This window comes from Varanus komodoensis, unplaced genomic scaffold, assembly GCF_004798865.1.
Source record: "Varanus komodoensis strain SLA01 unplaced genomic scaffold, ASM479886v1 scaffold2, whole genome shotgun sequence".
NCBI classification, from domain to species: Eukaryota; Metazoa; Chordata; class Lepidosauria; order Squamata; family Varanidae; genus Varanus; species Varanus komodoensis.
This window is the reverse complement of record NW_025335568.1, coordinates 64,153,499-64,172,636: the sequence shown is the minus strand read 5'-3', so window position 1 is coordinate 64,172,636 and position 19,138 is coordinate 64,153,499. Positions and strand designations below refer to the sequence as shown.

The window sequence follows — 19,138 nt, the reverse complement described above, 5'->3', positions numbered from 1 at the left end:
GTGGCCAAGTGGCACGGAATGCACTTCTTCGACAGAAGCTGCAGGTTCCGGCTTGGGCATGTCCAGGGAGAGCTGAGAAAGACTCGGTTCCGTCTGAGATCTGGGAGAGTCACTGTCGAGCAACGCATGCGGTGCTGAGTCAGAGATGCCGGCCATCTGACTGGGTACAGAGTGGTCCCTGAGTTCCTAAACCTTCGAAATGCACCAAGACCCTCAGAGTAGCAAAGTGCTGTCACTCAGGCTTTCTTTTCCTTAGCAACAGACATTTATTAAAATTTGCAAACCAAGGAAATGAAAATAAAATGATGCTCTGAGGAAGAGAAAAAAGACCGCCAGATATGTTAAGATGTGCATCCTCTATTTTGCAGTTAACTAGGCATTAAAATGCATCAGCTGCCTGCCTGGCTGCTCTCAAAGGGTTCTCCCAATGTTAGTTATACTTAGAGTAGACCTGTTGAAATGAATGGGATTTAAGTTAGACTAGCATTGGAAGCAACTCCAAGGATGTATATTTGTAAATTTAATTTAAAAATCAACATGGTATTGCTCTAGTAGTTTCCAGATATTAAACTGGGATTGGACCAGTCAATACACAATATGAAGTGCTCCCCCTCCCCCTCCACCATGCAACCTCGCACCTTCATGGCACCATATAAAGATGCTCCAGGTTAAAATGCCAGGCCAATGATGGGGTGGCTGAGAGACAAAGGCTCCTTTTCACAAGGCAATGCAAATTATGAGTGGCAAGAGGTGACTGAAGCATTTGAGGCATATGAAGAAGGAATATGACATGTGATGGTGGATGCATCATCTGAGGAAGGTAATACTCTGCTATTGTGGCTTCCCTGAGGCTGGTTTTGATTTCCTACTACATGAGCCCAATTTCTGCTAGGTGATGGCTAGAGCACACATGGGTAGATAGGTATTTCCGCGATTGGAAAGGTATAATAGATCGGATGTTACTTTTACTGTTATTTAAAATATTTTGTGGTCACCCGGCAGGTCACCTGGCAGACACCCTCCCAAGGCAGCACTGCAATAATAAAATGCACACAGTAAAACTCAATGCTTTCTTTAAAAAGCCATTCAAATACAGCAAAGCAGTAAAGCTACAGTAAAGCAGCAAAACACAATGCAAACAGCAAGAAAAGCAATAGCAAGAGCGAATATATGAGGAGGAAGCCAAAGTACAATAGCGTGCTTTCAGAGCTTTAAACGCCTGAAATGGTAGGGTCTGGTGGGCCTGCACGGTGGGCGACTTACCCCAGTGCTATGGGGCCACTGCAGAAAAGGCAGTATTGACTTGTGGGCACCTTCCCTACTGCTCTCCTGGGTGAGCAGATGAGGTCCCCTCTTGCTGGTCTTAAAATATGGGCAAGCTGGTATGGTTGGGGGTTCCAAAGTGAGGTGTGCATTTGTGTGAGGATGAGTCTGCAAGCTCTTTTATCTGCACCGCGCATCTACACGTGCAGATTGTAAGATGGAAAAATGGAATGAAGTATACCGCAATAGATGCAGCTAAACAGTACTGTGTCCTACAGGAATGGCAGCTGGAAGTCTGCTCCAAGATGTATATATTGAAATTCTGTGTGGTGTTTTATATGTGCTTTTGGTTTCTATGCATTGTTGTGAATCACCCAGAGAGCTCTGGGTAGTATAGAAAATAAATAAATAAATGTTTCCCCCCATTATAATAATTAATCATTTCAGTGGTTAAATGTGTCTGTCTATCTATCTATCTATCTATCTATCTATCTATCTATCTATATTAGAGGGAGAGAAACAGGTGGCAGGCAGAAAGAGATACATATTCAATCCTATTTCTGCCAGGGAAAAACACACCAGAAATTAATTGTCTGCTCTCTCCTGATGTGATTTCAATGGCTGTACATTATTTTAAAAACACTTGGAGTGAGGGGATGCAGACCCAGGTGCTTAGCATGCAAATATCGCCAAATGCAGGATTTTGAGCAAGTATATTTATATCATGAATGATGTTCTAGGATACCAAAATGGCACCAAACATGTATAATCCTGTAGTTAGGTGCCTGGGAGTAAAAATGCATTGGAAATGACGGAACCTACCTCTGAGTGGATATGTATATGATTTCAACACTGATAACCTTCTGTGTCACAATGAGCTGTACATAGCAGAGGCATTTTGAGTCAAGTTACACGTCCAAACCTTTCTGCTGAAAACAATGACTAGCAGATTTAACTTACATGGGATTTGGCACAAGAACTTTTCAGCACAGGACATAGAGAAGGGTGGAATAGTTCTGCTTCAGAAAGAGTGTCTGAATTCCAGATTGGTTTTAAATTTTCAGCATGGTACCTGCAGCTTTTCTGCAGGTTTGCACAGGTTTCTCAGTCAGGCAGTCCTCAGGGTTGTGAATGTAATTCTGTTTTGTTTTTAAATCTTTACAGATTTCTTTTTTTAAAGAGCAGAGTGCAAAACCCTCCAGCCATCAGACCCCAGGATCTCCCTAGCTTTGCCCTTGTGAAGCTTTGCACAGCAAGCAGCTTATTGGCTGCATGACAACATCTGGATTTCAGCCTACTGGGAAAGAGGCAAAGCGTCTCCTGGTCTGTTGCATGGCAGGCAGTCTGATGGACCGATGAGAAGCCAGGATTGGGAAGACAGGTTTGGAGCTGGGAAGCTGCTCGTACTGAAAAGTGAGAGGGAATCTCCTGGAAGAAGACAGCTGCTGGGGAAACCATGCCATCCACATGCACTTGGATACTGATTTCTTTATCGATACTGGGTTATTGATCAAACTCACTCAGTTTGTGGATCTTTGGAGAAAATTTTCTGGGCGGTTTTGGGGCCTTTGCACATCTTAATATTTTCCACCCATCCCCATTTTCTTTTCAGCTTGGCAACATGGGCTTTTGATGGTCACCGATCTGCCGACTCTTAGATGCCCCTTGGAGAAGCTGAGCAAATGACTGAATAACATCTATTGGTGCCTTTTATTCTCTGACGACCTTCCACAGCTCAAGCTGGTGCTTGAAATAGTTCCTTTTCTTTCTTTCTTTGGGAGGAGCCCTGAACTGCACCTCAGGTGAGCGCACCTGAGCCTCCTGTTCCGCCGCAGCACACCTGGAAGGCCAGAGTTCACCATCTAGTGTGGGTGGTTACTGGAAAGATTTTACCCTGTCTGCTTCAACCCCCCCTCCGCCACTCCCCCCTCCTCCCCCCCCTCTCCCCCACCCCACCCCACGAAGGATGGGCCCTGTCCTCCTCAGGCGCGGGGGATGCCTCCTTCTCTGGATGGCGCTGCTCCTGGGGTGCTGGGCTGAGCTCGGGAGCGGCCTGGAGTTCCCGGGGGCAGAGGGCCAGTGGACCCGGTTCCCCAAATGGAATGCCTGCTGCGAGAGCGAGATGAGCTTCAACATGAAGACGCGCAGCTCCAGTGGGCTGGTCCTGTACTTCGACGATGAGGGGTTCTGTGACTTCTTGGAGTTAATCCTGACCCAGGGGGGGGCGGCTCCAGCTGAGCTTCTCCATCTTCTGCGCCGAGCCCGCCGTCCTACTCTCTGACATGGCCGTCAACGACAACCTGTGGCACACGGTAGTCATCCGCCGCAATTTTAAGAACACGACGCTGCTCATCGACCAGGCGGAGGCCAAGTGGGTCGAGGTGAAATCTAAGCGGCGGGACATGACGGTGTTCAGTGGCCTCTTTCTAGGAGGGCTGCCTCCTGAGCTTCGCTCACCTACCCTAAAAGTAACGCTCTCATTGGTGAAGGATCGGGAGCCCTTCAAGGGATGGATAACTGATGTAAGGGTGAACTATACACAGTCCTCACCTGTGGAGAGTCAGGAAGTGCGGCTGGACGATGAACAGAGTCACCTGTGTGCCAGAGATGACGTCTGTCTCAATGGTGGCATTTGTTCTGTACTCAACGACCAAGCCGTGTGCGACTGCTCCCAAACGGGCTTCCACGGGAAGGACTGCAGTGAAGGTAAGACCCTGTTTCACCCTTGTCCTGCCAGCCTCTCCCGCAGTGAAAGGGAAGATCAGGAAATGGAGACTGCATGGCTTTTCCTCTGTGTGAGTGAATCTCACAGCTGTGCTTTTCCTTCATCCATTCCATACTTGGACCTTCCGTTAACTATTCTTGCCCTACTTCCTGCATCCCTTTGAATGAAGATGTGGCCATACTTTTGAAACACAGGCAAAGTCAAAGGTTAGATGGTGGTAGTGGGTAGAAATTGTGCTTCCGGGGCAGGAAGGGAGTTGTTCTTGGATAAGGTGCACATTGTGATAACCAGAATGTTGTAGCGTGGAAGGGAATGCAGAGGCAGGTTGAGGAAGAGGAAAGCTGGAGTGTGTGGCTTGGAATCATGTTTGAGTTTTTCTCTCCACAATCCCGATCAGCTGAAGTACTAGGATTTAAACCTGATTAGTTCCAAATGGGATTAAGTCACTTTAAATGCAAGTATTTTTGTTTAACAAGTTTGTGGATTTGATTGCTGAAAATTTTATTACTGTCTGTAGGCATGGGAGGAGAGGTGATTGGATTTAGTCCTTGTATGAGGATAATGGAAAATGGAGTTTACTCTTCCTTTGTGGGGGTAGGTTTATTATTAATATCAGCAGATTGCTTGAAGTCATATCAATTATTTATTTGTTCAGCTCTTTAATGGGCAAGGAAGATGAAACGTGGTGGATTTATAATTTCATATCAGAGTGAATGCCATTTTACAATAATAGAATTAGCCAATCAATATGTGAGTTGCATGGGGACCATATACAATTGTGAAAGAAATTTGATTGGAATATTTTCAGAGGTCAGTAGCTGGAAACCAGGCAGTCAGAACGGGATGTCCCTTATTTCATATTTAAAAAATGAATTATTGAATAAGTAATGCCGGTGCCCACTCGATATGGTAATACAAATAGACTTGCACACACACGCTTCTGGGTTCTTGCAGCCGCTTTTCCATCCTTCTTAAATAAACACCAAATATTTTTTGTTGCATTTTGTTACACTTAGTAAATACACTTTGTGGATGGAAGGATATACATTTCTGCACACATTTAGACTGAAGTAAATAACCTCACTAAAAGAAAAATGGAAACAATTCAGCATTTAAAAATACATCTGACATAGGTCAGTGTTTGTTCTGTGGTACTATGTCAATAATGGCCAAGTAATTGCCTTTCCCACTTCTAATCACATTTCACTGCTGTAGAAAAAAGAGATTTTGAAGGTGGGCTTTTATTACGTAAACTTCCCATCTTTGCTGTCCAGTACTACTTAGGTTTTCCATCATTTCATACCTTTTCAATGTATCAGATCTTCTCTCTCTCTCCCTCTCTCTCTCTCCCTCTCTCTCTCTCTCCCTCTCTCCCTCTCTCTCTCTCTCTCATCTCCTTACCATTTTTAAAAGACCCCCTTTATTACATATATTCAGAAATGTTGTTGTAATAGTTCTATGTTAGATAACGGTACACTGTATGTCTGCTGACCTTGAAAGTGTATTTAAGGTATTTTTTCAGTGAATCTTTTTTTTTCTAATTGGCTGTGTTATTTGATCAATAAATCTAATCAGTTGCTACCACAAAGCTATCCAATCATCATAAAAATAACTAGGAAATAACTTCTTAAGAATCATTAACGCAGGTTATATAACCACATAAAGTATAAAAGAGCAGGATGCATCTATAGTTCAACCACATGAAATGATATTACCTCCCTTCAAATTATTCTCTTTTGTTGATGCTAGATGCATGTAAAACTCAAGCCATTTCAGAAAATTATAATTAACGCATTTAAAAGAAAAATAGCTTCAGGTAAAATAACTTGAGAGCCAGCCACATGGGTAGCCCTGTTCTTTTTAGGTTTACTCAGAAGCAGCTGCCATCCTTTTCAGTGGGATATGCTCCTGGAAAGGGTACTCAGTGCTGCAGCCCTGGCAGTCTAGCACAAGTCTTTCGTAACTGTAATGGCAAGGTGTCTTAATCCCATTTCCACCAGGGCAAATGTAGTCCAAAATGTGCAATATTACCCCTGCCTAAAAGTCCTTTCAGATAAAAGGCAACATCCCCAACCATTTATGGTGAGCTGTTATTCTGAGCTATTTGCTAATGAATAACATCTCAACAAAGCGAGATTACATAACAGGGCCGAGTAGCTCTCTGTATCGATTCATCAAAGGTGTGAATTACTTTGAGATTAGGTTACATTTCTTGTGACTAATTAGGGGAAGCACAAAAGGAACTAGGAAGGGAACCTGTGCAGCCTGCTGCCCTCATTGGACTTATGACTCAGACCAGTTATTGTGAATGGTAAGTCGTTGTCCAGAATGGTTCCTTCTTGACTGGTGGTAGGTTTTTGTAGAACTGAAAATCATCCAACGGGTTATTCAGCCATCTAGAAAACTGATGGAAGATGGGTCTATAGCCAACTACAGTCCATATTGGTTTATATGAAGGAAGAGTCTTCATCCATCCTTTCATTGTAATCATTCGTAGATGCCTAACGTACACGTGATCCTATTGTACATGCATAAGACATAATTAAATGTATTTCTGGCTGTTAAACTTAATGGCATTTTGTAAGTGAGCGTGTGTTTCTGCTGTAACCTTTCTTATAAGGCGTTATGGGTAAAAGAATTGTTAATGAATTTCTTTTCACCGCTTAGAAGTCACTCGTCATTCATTTGCAGATCAGTGAATTGCAAAAACCAAGCAAAAAAGGAACCCTTCCAAGGCTGCTTTAAATAAGGTAGCAATAGAGAGACTGGCCAAGGGAGTCATCCATTTCTCTCATATTCTGTGGCTGTTCTTTAGCATTCCCAACAATACTAATATACTCAAATAGCAGTTTTTAATCTTAATAGCCATTATTTCAGTATACTTTCCCCACAGAGAGACTTTATTAATTTTATTTGCTTTATTTGGACCGATAGCTCAAACAAAGGTTTGCTTAGAAGCAACACCCCCATTTAATTCAGTGGAAACTACTCCCAGGTAATACACAGAGTTCTAATACATAGAGATGATACATCTACATAATACATAAGAATCCTACTAGAACATATGGAATGGACAAGCCAGCTATCATTATCCTTGTTGCCCAATAGAGAATTTTAGACCAGAGCTTCCATCACGTCCAAGTGTTCGGCTAAGGATGCGACAGAGACTGCTTTGTATGTTTAGCTCCGTCATATGTAAGATAACTACACAGATGTTCCGAAGGCTGCATATTTTGCCTGTCATCTTGAGACCTGATTCTATCTTGTTCTGTAACCGGCCAGATAAAATTCTCTTTCGAGAAGGAATAGAGTGGGCAATTCAGTAGATAATGAACTGGGTCTTCTACTTCTTAGTCTATATGTGGACTACAGTGTCTTTCTACATCTCATATGAGATTTTAGTTTATCTTCCTTAAGGACCATAGGAAGCATGGTGGGAACCAGAGTGCTATAACAGCGCTCTGCAATTTACAGCTTGTCAGATCAGAGAAATAACTTTTCATCATATGTCACGAGATGAAAAAAAAAATGCAACCAAGGGGAAAATAAACACGTCTGAAGAACTGGCACATTGTGTTGCTGAACCGCATCTTCAGTTCTGGATTTAATTAATGGTTTAACAGTTTCTGGATTATAACACAGAAAACACATACCGCTGTAGCATTTTTGAGTATTTAATGTACCAAGTATTTGTGAGAGAGGAGATGCCAACAGACTGTTCAAAAATATGCTTTGTTGGCAATCTAGAGCCACCCATCCTTAATTAAGTCAGTAACAATATATTTAGAAATCCTATAAATAGAAGCCTCGAGTTTTGGAGAAGCCCTCCGGGGCTGCCATCCAGTACCGGATGGGGCTACATGCCAAAAGGGGTGAGTTCAAAGGCGAAAAGGGAGGTTTTCAATCTGTTCCAATGGGTGGGGGGTTGTACGAAACCTGGGGAGTCACAAAATGGCTGGTGGGTGAAGGAAAGGCGGTGGGGCAGGAGAGGAGTCTTCCCTTGACCCTGGGCTTCTGCAGCATCCCAGAGGGCAAGACTGGGACCCCTGGAGGCCTTGGGGCTGAGTTTCTTTGGCCCTCTGGAAGAGAGACCTGGTGACAGCCATCTATTTACTTATTTATTCTATATAACTTTTATGTACTATACTATATAGTAAAAGCTCTCAGAACTGTGTACAATCAGTCCAAACATTAAAATAAACATAGCATATCAATAACACAATAATTGTAACACTTTAAATATACTCAACAACAATTAAACAGATTAACAACAACACAATGTAACAACTAATCCACTGCAAGCTAATAATGTTTAAAAAGCAGTATAAAGGTCAGATCATCTTATTCGACAATTAAAATAGGGAAATAAAAAGGTTTTAATCTGGCACTGAAATATATACAGGGTCAGTGTCAGGCACATATCCCTGGGGAGCTGGTTCCATAGTTGGGGCTCCACAGCCAAGGTGGCCCTTCCTTACTTCTAAAGTCGGCTTATGGAGAAGGACCTTTGTAGAAGAGCGTGAAGTCCAGGTAGGTGAATATGGGAAGAGGTGTTCCTTTGGATAGCTAGGCCATAAGCCATTCAAGACTTTATACATCAGTTTGAGTACCTTAAAGCGGGTCCAGACTTCAGCTGGTAACCAATGTAGATGATAAAGAGCAGGGTTTAGATGTTTGTGCCAACTGAAGTTTCTGGATTGTTTCCAATGGCAGCCCTATGTAAAGCACATTACAGTAGTCCAAATGCAAGGTTACCAGAGCATAACTTACCATTGCTCAGTTTTGCTCGTCCAGATATGGGCGCAGCTGATATATCTGCTGCAGTTGCTGAAAGGTGCTCCTGGCCACCGCCACCACCTGGCATTCCAGGGACAATTCTGGGTCCAGGAGCACCCCCAAACTCTGCACTCTGTCCTTTAGGGGGAGTGCAGCCCCATTCAGGACTGAGTGGCTAACTACCCCCTGGACAAAGGCTCCATCTACCAATAGCACCTCCGTCTTGTCTGGATTAAGCTTCAGTTCATTAGCCCTCATCCCATCTATCATCCTGTCCAGATACCGGTTTAGAGTTGACACCACCCCATCTGAATCAGATGTAACCAAGAGGTAGAGCTGGGAGTCACCCACATACTGATGACAGTTCAGTCCAAGTTTCCGGATGACCTCCCCCAGCAGTCTCATGTAGACGTTGAACAGTATGGGGTGGAACCCTTTGGCATTTCATGGCACAGTTGCCATGGGGCTGCTGTGCTATTCCCCAGTGTCACTATTTGGAAACAGCTGGCCAGGTAGGCCCAGAATCACGGCAGAGCAGTGCCTCCAACTCTTCACCCAACCAGCCTATCCAAAAGGATACCACGGTCAATGGGATCAAAAAGCCACTGAGAGGTCTAGGAGAACCAACAGGGATGGGCTCCCCCTGTCTTTCTCCCAGTGAAGCTCATCGCACAGGGCAACCAAGGCAGTTTCCATCCCAAAACCTGGCCCAAAGCTAGACTGACTGGTTCCAGATGTTCCATTTCCTCCACGAGTGCCTGGAGCCACCCCTGCTAAAGCACTTAGCCCAAGAAGGGGGTGCGGGCCATCAGCCCATAGTTGTTGGGTCCAGACTTGCCTTCTTCAGGAGGGGTCTGATCACCTCTTCCTTTAATGGTGTCAGGACTAGGCCTTCCTTCAGAGATACATTCACACTCACCTGGACCCAGGAGCACTTCTGATGAGCAGCCAGAAGGGCCAAGGGTCAAGGATGCAGGTGGTAGGCCAGACTTGTCCAAGTACCTTGTTCACATCATCATACCTCAATAATGGAAACCTATCCAATCAAATAAGGTCAGATAGTCCCCCGGATGCAAGTTTGCGCAGCGCTTTGAGGATAAAGTCACTCAGATCCTGCATGAATTGGACTCCTCATTTAATGTCGTCCCTTTAATGGAGGCATCTAGGGCACTATCTGGTCCTATTGGACTGGATAGGTTTCATCCTGAGGTCCTCAGCACCAGGACGAGACCACTGTTATCAGCTCAGGCAGGGGTCCAGTATGCAGCAGGGCGGGTGGTACACTAGCAGAGTCCCTAATCTGTTTTGATTGGTCAGCACCAGGTACAGACATTCAAGACCTGTCTGTGAGTGGACAGGAAGCCTTGAGAGGGATTCTGTTCCTGTAGAGTAGGCCCATGTAACCCCCAGGATGAGGAAGCTGCTGTACCGAGTATCTGGACTGACATAACGTTCGCTTCCCCACATCCAGATCTTTGTAATGCAGGCCAGTTGGTTCCCTCATCCACAATGAAATCATGGGTGAGGGAGATTTGGCTTTCGATTGTCCTGGTGTCCAGCAGCAGGAGGAGCACCAAGCCTGAGGGCAGGCTGATACCGATACCTGGAATCCTCCGGATGAGAGGGAAAGCAGGAGAGGGGACAGCAGTAAATCTCCAGCTCCTCTTCTCCTCTCCTGGCCTGTTGATCCCCCAGTGCCGTACCTCCCTTTATCTGTGGCCCTGCTAATGGAGTTGCCCCATTGCTCCCCAGGATCCCCCGCGACCATATTAAAATGTCAGTGAAAAACAGTAAAATCAGCTGTAACAAGATTGGCGCTGTGGAATAAACAAGCAATACTGTAAATTAAATGGCTGTTATGAGTTAGGCGTCCCCTCCCAAATGAGACAGGCACATCAGCAATTATTGGAAGAGTCTTTATTCCATGCAGAAGCAATGTATTCACAAGCCGTGAAACACATTCCAGGTGGAATATTGACCCCTTGCTCTGCCCCCTTCACCCAAGCTTTGCTTATGAACCCTTCAGGGCCGGTCTCTGGAGGGGGGTGCCCTATGGAAGCGGGCATGCCAACGCTCTTCCTATTGAGCCCCCAATTGGTCCAGCCGGCAGGTGCGTTTGACGGGTCCTTGCCTCCATGTCTCCAGGGGTGTCAGGTTCTCCTCCTGATAACCTCCCCAGCGTGTTCTCCACCGGCTTCTTTCCCACATTCAGGGGGCAGGGGGGCTCAGTGGTTGTCCTTGAAGTGCTTCGATCCAGAGCTGGCGCAGGCTGGATCAGTGGGAGAGTTTGGGCACCCGAGGCCTCGCTAGTTTCAACAACTCCAATATCAGAGTGAGAATTCTGAGCCACGGCTGGGTCAGCTCTCCACTCCCCTCCTCCGAGTCTGAGCTGCCATTCCCACCAAAGCCCTCCCTCCAATCTCATTCGAGTGCACATGCATGACATCAGCGTAAGACCCCCACCCCAAAAGAAACACATTCACACAGCCCTGAGAAGCCCCGGGCTGGTGCTGAACGGATGCCGAACAGGCATTGCCCTTTGGGAACCATTCTTTGGCCACCACTCAAGGCTGGTGGCCTCCACACAGCACCCAGGTGCAGATGCTGCCAAACCTTTCGGTGAGCTTCTTCCCCCTGCAGCGCCATCCTGGCATGACCAGCAGGCAGGCAGGCAGGCAGTAGGCGGCCCTGCCATCTAATGAGTCTGTGACTGATTTGCCCTAGGGTGCAGCTTCGAGCTGACAGCGGATGCTCACAGCCCTAAACTGCTCTTCACTGATATTAATGCCCATTTAATGGTTATTTAAATTACCATTATGGATAATTACCATTACCCATTACCATGGATCACTGGGGTAGGATGCACTTTACTTGGTCTGTGTAGAGCCAATCATGGCAGGCTGCTCAGATAGATTCATCTGAGGAAGAGGAGGAGGTGGAAGAGTAAAGGCTGGCAAGGATTTTGAGTTTCAACGCTACCCAGTGATGCTTCTCAGGCAGAGCATGAGAATCGGCCTGCTTTGGAAAGGGCGGAAGGATGTTCCGGAGGGGAGGGGGAGCAGATGCGAGACCCAGTCCTCGACCTGGAAAGGGTGCGATGGGAGAAGCACATGGCCCAGTTAGAGGGCCTCTGGTGTTCCTACCACTCTGCCCTCCAGCAGCAAAAGCCACCCTGAGGGGGGACTGGAAGGGACTGACAGGGGGAAGGAGTCGCTTTGGACTCAGCTCTTTGCATGGGCAGAAGCTTCTCCCACAGCTTTAGCAAAAGACTACTTAGAGTTCGTACTGCTCTGTAATCTGTTGCATTTCCATACAGAATTGTGGTTCAACGGATCTGTCTTGAGTTTGATAAACAGAAGGAGAGAGGGACGGGACCAGCTCACAGCAGTCTGGTCAACATTAATACAGAGGGCATCGAAAATGTCAGAAGCATAGCAGCTTGAAATGTGTGGATTCCATGCTAGGGATCCTTAGGAAAGGGATCAAAAATAAAATAGCAAATATCATAGTATTGCTGTACAAGCCCATCCATGTTCAGCTTACGCCTGGAATACCGTGCACATATTTGGTCTCTGTTACTCTGTGCCTAGAACATGTATGGAATAATCAGGGAACTGGGGAATTTTTTCGTAAGAAAGACTACATTCTTTAGAGGTTTTTGCTTGTTGTTTTCTATGGCACCAAAGGGAGGGGAACAGTATAGTCTCAAAATCATGCATGAAGTTGATACAGTGGATAGGGAAGGTTTTTCCTCTTTCCTCTCTCTAACAAAACTCAAATTTGGAGTCATCCATACCCAAGGACTGCCAGGAATTCAGGACAGGCAAAAAGAAATCTTTCGTCTTCATGTAGTATCTAATTTGCCTCTACAGGATGTGGTAATGACTGTTAACGTCTATGGCTTGAAAGAGGGATTGTGCACATTCTTGTAGGATACGACCATCAAAAGCTAGTAGTTTAGTTCTGAAGGCAGGAAAATGAGAATGAACATGAAATTATTCTGAGTGGTTTTGAAGAAATAAAGCCTGTTGAGAAAGGCTATAGAAAGGAAAATCTGCTCAGATGAACAGATAATACAATTTTTAAAAATCCAAAGGCATTTCTTAAAATCTGGAAAGAAGATCGCATGCATAGTTCATGATGCTTACATCATTCCATATTATGGAATGCGCTTCCCGGAGAGGTTCACCTGGCACCGAGCTTATACTCTTTTTGGCGCCAGGTCAAAACCTTTTGATTTAACCGGTATTTTAAAAACTAGTATTTAATGCAACCATTGCGTTTTATTGGTTATATGTTATTTATTGCTTGAATTGTTTTAATGTATTTGATTTTATTGATTGTTTTTAATGTATTGATTGTGAGCCGTCCCGTGATGTCTTGTATGGGGGACAGCTATAAAAGTTTTAAATAACTAAGTAAAAAATAAATTGGTAGATATTGGAGCATTTTGTGAAACGCAGAAGTCTTCCAGCACCATGAGATATGGCTCATGTGTATGAAGACTGAGCATATTATTCCATGTTTAGATGGAAATAAGGCCTGTGATTCCCAGCAAACTTCTGCAAGTCTAAACAGGAAACAGGCCTTAACCATCACCAGTATCATTGCTAGTATGAGCTTTATGTAAAATTAACCCTTTTAAAATTTTAACAGCAAGCTCCCAAATCTTCACCATTCGTCAGGGGGCATGCCAGCACCATTCATCACATGCTCCTCTTGGCTATGTCAAGAACTACCTGTGGGTTGCACTCATTTCTCATAGGCAATCTGGCAGAAAGCTCGCTTTCCACATTTGATTTCCAGTCTTGAGCATGTAATATTCTGAACATAGGACCGTCCAGCTTGTGTAGGCGAGATGCTTCCAAGTCCAATTCAAAGTACTCACTTTAACCCATGGAGCCCTACACAGCTTAAGGCACCGAATCTGACAGAACGATTCCCGCAGCCTCATTCTGTCTGGACACTGTGATCAAGACCTGCTCCAGCGGAAGTATATTTTCAGCACTGGGTTAAGTCTGTCCTGTGACACAGGGCATTTAATTAGTTTAATATTATATTGGAGCTTTGACAGCTGCTTGAACAAGTCTTAGGATTTAATTTGTAGGAGCTATTGTAGCTTTTTTAATTTGTTTTAAATTCGGCTTTTAAATCTTGCGTTGTAATTTAATTGTTGACTGCATTTTATATTGCATTTTATGTGTAGTGGGAAGCCATCCAGAGAACTTCAGCTATTGGTGGCATAGAAATAAAATTAACAACAGCAGCAGCGGCGGCAACATGCGAAGGATAACTCTGCAGCAGGCTGGCGATTAAGCTCTGCCTCAACTTATGAGGAAAGCACTCCCCTCCCGGTTTCCCAGAAACTGCCATTTTCAGTTCCTGTGATATGGAGCGCAAATGATATCCATATGGTGTTGATCCCTGATATCATGCTGATACGCGGAAAGGCAATTTTTTAAAGCTTTCAGCTGACTTTCCGCACAGTTCTATTCTTTAAATCATAAGAATATAAGACAACCCTTGCTGGACCTGATCCAAGGTCCATCCAGTCCAGCACTCCGTGTACGTGGCAGCAAACCAGATGCCCAAGAATTGCACAGGCAGGATGGGTGCAAGGCCTCTGCCCGCCCAAGCTCCTCAGCGGCTGGTGTGTGCAGGTATGCCACTTCTGGTCAAGGATGTAGCCCGTGGCCAGCAAGGCTAGTAGCCACAGATAGACTGATCCCTCCATGAATCTGTCCTGTCCCCTTTTAAAGCTAACCAGATTGGTGGCCATCAGCGCTTCCCATGGCAGCAAATCCATAGCTTAACTATGCACAGTGTGAAGAAGTAATTCCTTGTATTGTTTCTCCAAATAGTTCTACTATGTCTTACTTAAAAAGCAAACAATCAGGCAAACAAACACTTGGCATCTTATGCCTCTGCGAATAGGAGCTGTTCTACACCTGGACTTTCTTCAAAACATAAAAGAGCCTAAGCCACTGCTGTCTAGTTGGACCCTTGGTGACTCTCAGGAGGTCTTGAGGGGGCTCTTTTGCAGCTGTCCATCTGAGATCCTGGAAAAAGGACATTCCAGGGACTGAACCTGGTACTTCCTCTGTGCTTACTGAGTTGTGGTCTTTTAAGCTATAGATATAATGCAGAGAAATGTGTAATAGCAAACTGTGATGGGGAGTCCCTGGACAAATGGAGGCGGAGTAGGACCACTGAGAAAGAAGTTGTTTGTCCAGGAGTGGTTCAGCTCAGAGCTTTACGGAGGATTCTTCTTTCATTTTCATGGCAGGCATGAAAATGCATCCTTTACACATGCCTCTTTTCCTGGCATCTGCATTTTTTGCCTCTCTATATACTCTGTTAACCAACCACAAGGAGGCACTCTTGCATAACTGCAGTACAGCAGATTGGTGACTCTACTGGAGGCTTTTCTTCTGGTCTGAATTGTAATACTTGATCCTCCTCTCTTGTGGTCAGAATGGCTAGAAAATACAGGTCCGGGAGGGTTCTGTTGTGAAAAGGCACTGTAAACCTCCATGAGTGAGGAATCACAGGTGACCAGTAAATGTCTTGCACTGAGAAGCCCACAGGAAGGTGAGAGACGCGTGTTTTGGGCCACTGCAATGTTTGCAGAAGTGCATTTTTCATTTTTGATTCTGTTTAAATGGTGAGGTGAGAAATTTAGATTCTCTTTTTAAAGTGTACATGCACCATTGGAGAAGAAAAAGGAATAAAATAAACTATAACAGAACAATGTTTCAATACAATTCAAGTAGTTTTAAAATTTGAAACTTAACGTTAAGAAAACTAAGGTCATGGCATTCAGTCCTATCACTTCCTGGCAAATAGATGGGGAAGAAATTGAGGTAGTGCCAGATTTTATTTTCCTGGGCTCCAAGATCACCGCAGACGGGGACTGCAGCCAAGAAATTAAAAGACGCTTGCTCCTGGGGAAGAAAGCTATGGCAAATCTAGACGCCATACTAAAAAGCAGAGATATCACCCTGCCGGCAAAAGTGCGTATAGTCAAGGCTATGGTTTTTCCAGTTGCAATGTATGACTGTGAAAGCTGGACCATAAGGAAGGCTGAGCCCCAAAGGATTGAGGCCTTTGAATTGTGGTGCTGGAGGAGACTCCTGCGAGTCCCTTGGACCACAAGGCGATCAAACCAGTCAGTCCTAGAGGAGATCAACCCTGACTGCTCTTTAGAAGGCCAGATCCTGAAGATGAAACTCAAATCCTTTGGCCACCTAATGAGAAGGAAGGACTCCCTGGAGAAGAGCCTAATGCTGGGAACAATTGAAGGCAAAAGAAGAAGGTGACGGCAGAGGATGAGGTGGCTGGATGGAGTCACTGAAGCAGTTGGCGTGAGCTTAAGTGGACTCTGGGGGATGGTGGAGGACAGGAAGGCCTGGAGGAATGTTGTCCTTGGGGACAACAACAAGTTTTAAAATATTAGTTGTATATACACATTAGTTGTCTCAATGTATTAATATATGGCAGGACACTGTACCATTATTAAAAATATTTTTCAAAGACTTCAGCAATGACACCCCAAATATCCCTATATTTATCTATCTGTAAATCATGCCTGAAGGCCACTCATTAAAATAATAGAATGTTTCATTGAATCCTCTCAATGATATAAAGTTCCATTAAATCCTTCACCCACTGTGTTATTGCAGGAGGCTGTTTATCTTTATAATGTTGTCTAGCTCCCATCTCAAACAAACGCAGAAGGTCCATTTGCTGTGGTCATTAATGCCAGAGATGAAGATGAAGCCCAAGTTATTCAAAAGGACACGTGAGTTTTCCATCACGAGATCTATCCAAACTATTCTATCCTCCCCAAAGGAAGCTGCCACTGGGCATTGCCAACACATGAATAAGAGAACCATCAGCAGCGTTACACCTCCAACAACTGGCCGATTTAATTAAGACCTCATCAGAGAAGTATACCTGAAACATCATTTTTTTGCTGAATTAAAACAAAGTGTAGTCTAAAATCCATGGCCCTTTTTAACATGCACAATCATGAAGCTTTTCATTGATCAGGCAAAATGGGGTGCTTTAGTTCATTATTCCATTCTTGGTAGAGAGTCTGTAGATCATACTTATTCAATGATAAAAAATATTTACACGCATAAATTGTAGGACTTTGTAGCTATTCAACCTCAATCAATACTTCCAAGGTGGCTCTGAAACAAAAAGCTGCAGGACCAAACCTGCATTCTGAGAAATGCTTCAATGGCATGTATAAGCATGTGGCTGCCAATTGAATATTTAGCACACCAGCCCTTTATTTCTAGCCTGCAAAGTGAAAAATGGGCAGAAGAGAAAACATAAAACTTCAGGACCAACAAGCCGATCCAAAGCAAAATTTGGCCCGGCCATCCACATCTACTAAACAAAAATGCTCTTGCCAAATGTTAAATCTGGATTTCCCCCAAAAGTTACTTGTGCATGTGAAAACAAGTCAGTGTTAACATATATGTCCCAGTTGCCTAGCAGCAACGGCAGGGGCAAGAACAGTGCCTATTTTGATAAGACAAGAGGCCAGTGCCATCCACTTGGGAAGAGGATCCAAAAATGAAGTTTCTAGAACTGATCAGGGAAGGCAATCTTACGGTTCCTTGCCCTCTTATACATTCTTGAGAACGTGTAACAGGTGGTGAACTGCAGGAGGTCTGATGGTCATTTTTGTTCCTGGATGCACCACTGCAAGCAACTCACCTGCAGGCACCCTCAAACTATTTTAAAAAAAATATCCATAGCAGCTACAGAGTGTTGGAAGGGCCAGAATCAGACAAGCATCAGTACATTTTCTTTAACTAATGCAGGTCACATGCAGTCTACAAGCTTTGTATTGTGCACCATTGAATTTACAGCACCCAAAATCAGGGCACGGCAGTGTGATAGGAACACTGAACACAATGAGAGGAAACGGCAACATTTTATTGTAGATCCCTTGTGTTCCCCCTAATAGCAAACCAAATGGGTCAAATGAGGATTGTAGCCAAATCAGAGCCACTGAATATTATGGAGATAACAGTGTGTTTGCGTGAGCCTTTTTAAAATCTTTGAAGGAGCATAAGGAGCTCACCAAATGGAAGTAAGTTGTGTGTGCCCCTAAGAGACGCCAGTTGGAAAATAAGAAGAGGATACCAGAGGTGTGGGGGCATGAATTGGCCTGCCAGGGCATCTTACAATTTTGTCCAGAGAGACTGGCCAGAACATGAACAGAAGTGATTCTGTTAACGGGGTGAGAATTCACTGCAATTTCTTGAAAGGACATAGTTTGTGTACTCATGAAAGCTAGATAGACCGAATGCCAAACCCAGCCTGAAAACAGCTTAGTTGAGACTCCTGTGAGAATCTCAGACTTTGGGAGAGGATGGTAACAACAGCATCATATTTTCAGAGTCAAATTTAAAGGAACTCTTTTTGGATCCCAAACTTGGAGCCATATGCAGAGAAAGCTCAACAAAAAAGAAGAAACTTCCAGGAGTGGCAAAGAAGGGGGACCTTGAAGCACCTTTTCGACCCGTGGCTTTTAATGAACATGATCAGGAAGGACAATGATTGTGCACGGAAATGGAAGTTTCTATGGAGGGCAAAATAAGAATATTCAGAGCACACATTCCATGTGGCAGACATAGACTTGTGGACACAATAGGAGTGTTGCAGAATCCGCCTATTTAAGCTGAGCAGTAAAATTTTGATGCCATGTCTATGCATAAAGAAAGCAACAGATTTCACATGATTCAGGGCAACCCTGAATTTATTTGAAGGATTTGTGTGGGCTTCCCAGTGCAATCTCTGTATGCTTCTACGAAAGTTCCCTTGTCTTCGAGGCCTGGTTTTACCTCCCATTGTGCAGCCACAGTGCTACACAGACTATTTTTGAGATAAGTGGTGGGCTGACCTCACCCTTGGTTTCCTTTTACTTGTTTACAAGAATTTCAGTGGTTCACAAATGTATTTTAAATTTGCAAAGTAATATGTCAATATCGCTTAAACGTTAAGACATTTGCTGTCTGTGTTAAGTGGCCTTGAATATGCACTCTTCTTGGAGTGCTTCAGAGAAACAGCAATTTCTACCACATCCAGCATTCTTCCTTTGCAAATATATGGGCACTAAGTTAGGGGGGCAATAGAGGCAGCCTGTGGCCATCCATGCCTGAAGCCCCCATAGACCCCACAGGTGTGGTGCTACCGAAGGGCAAAAAGATAAGTTCCCTTGTGGCTCCTGCTCTCGCCTGCTCACCTGCATTTCTTACCTGCCTACGAGGAACTCAAGGTGGGTCTCATAATCATCCTCATCCTCTCCATACTATTCTTACAATGATCCAGTGAGGTAGGTGTCGTGAGCTCGGC

General features: G+C 44.5%; 1 protein-coding gene across 1 annotated transcript in view; it reads left to right on the top strand.

Moving 5' to 3' along the window:
* The first annotated feature begins 3,229 nt into the window (after window positions 1–3,229).
* Window positions 3,230–19,138, top strand: part of NRXN1 (neurexin 1) — a 1,090,172-nt gene continuing 1,074,263 nt past the window's right edge. Inside the window, 2 exon segments of the mRNA XM_044428877.1 lie at window positions 3,230–3,478; window positions 3,480–3,969. Of these exon segments, the coding sequence (XP_044284812.1) occupies window positions 3,230–3,478; window positions 3,480–3,969 (739 nt within the window).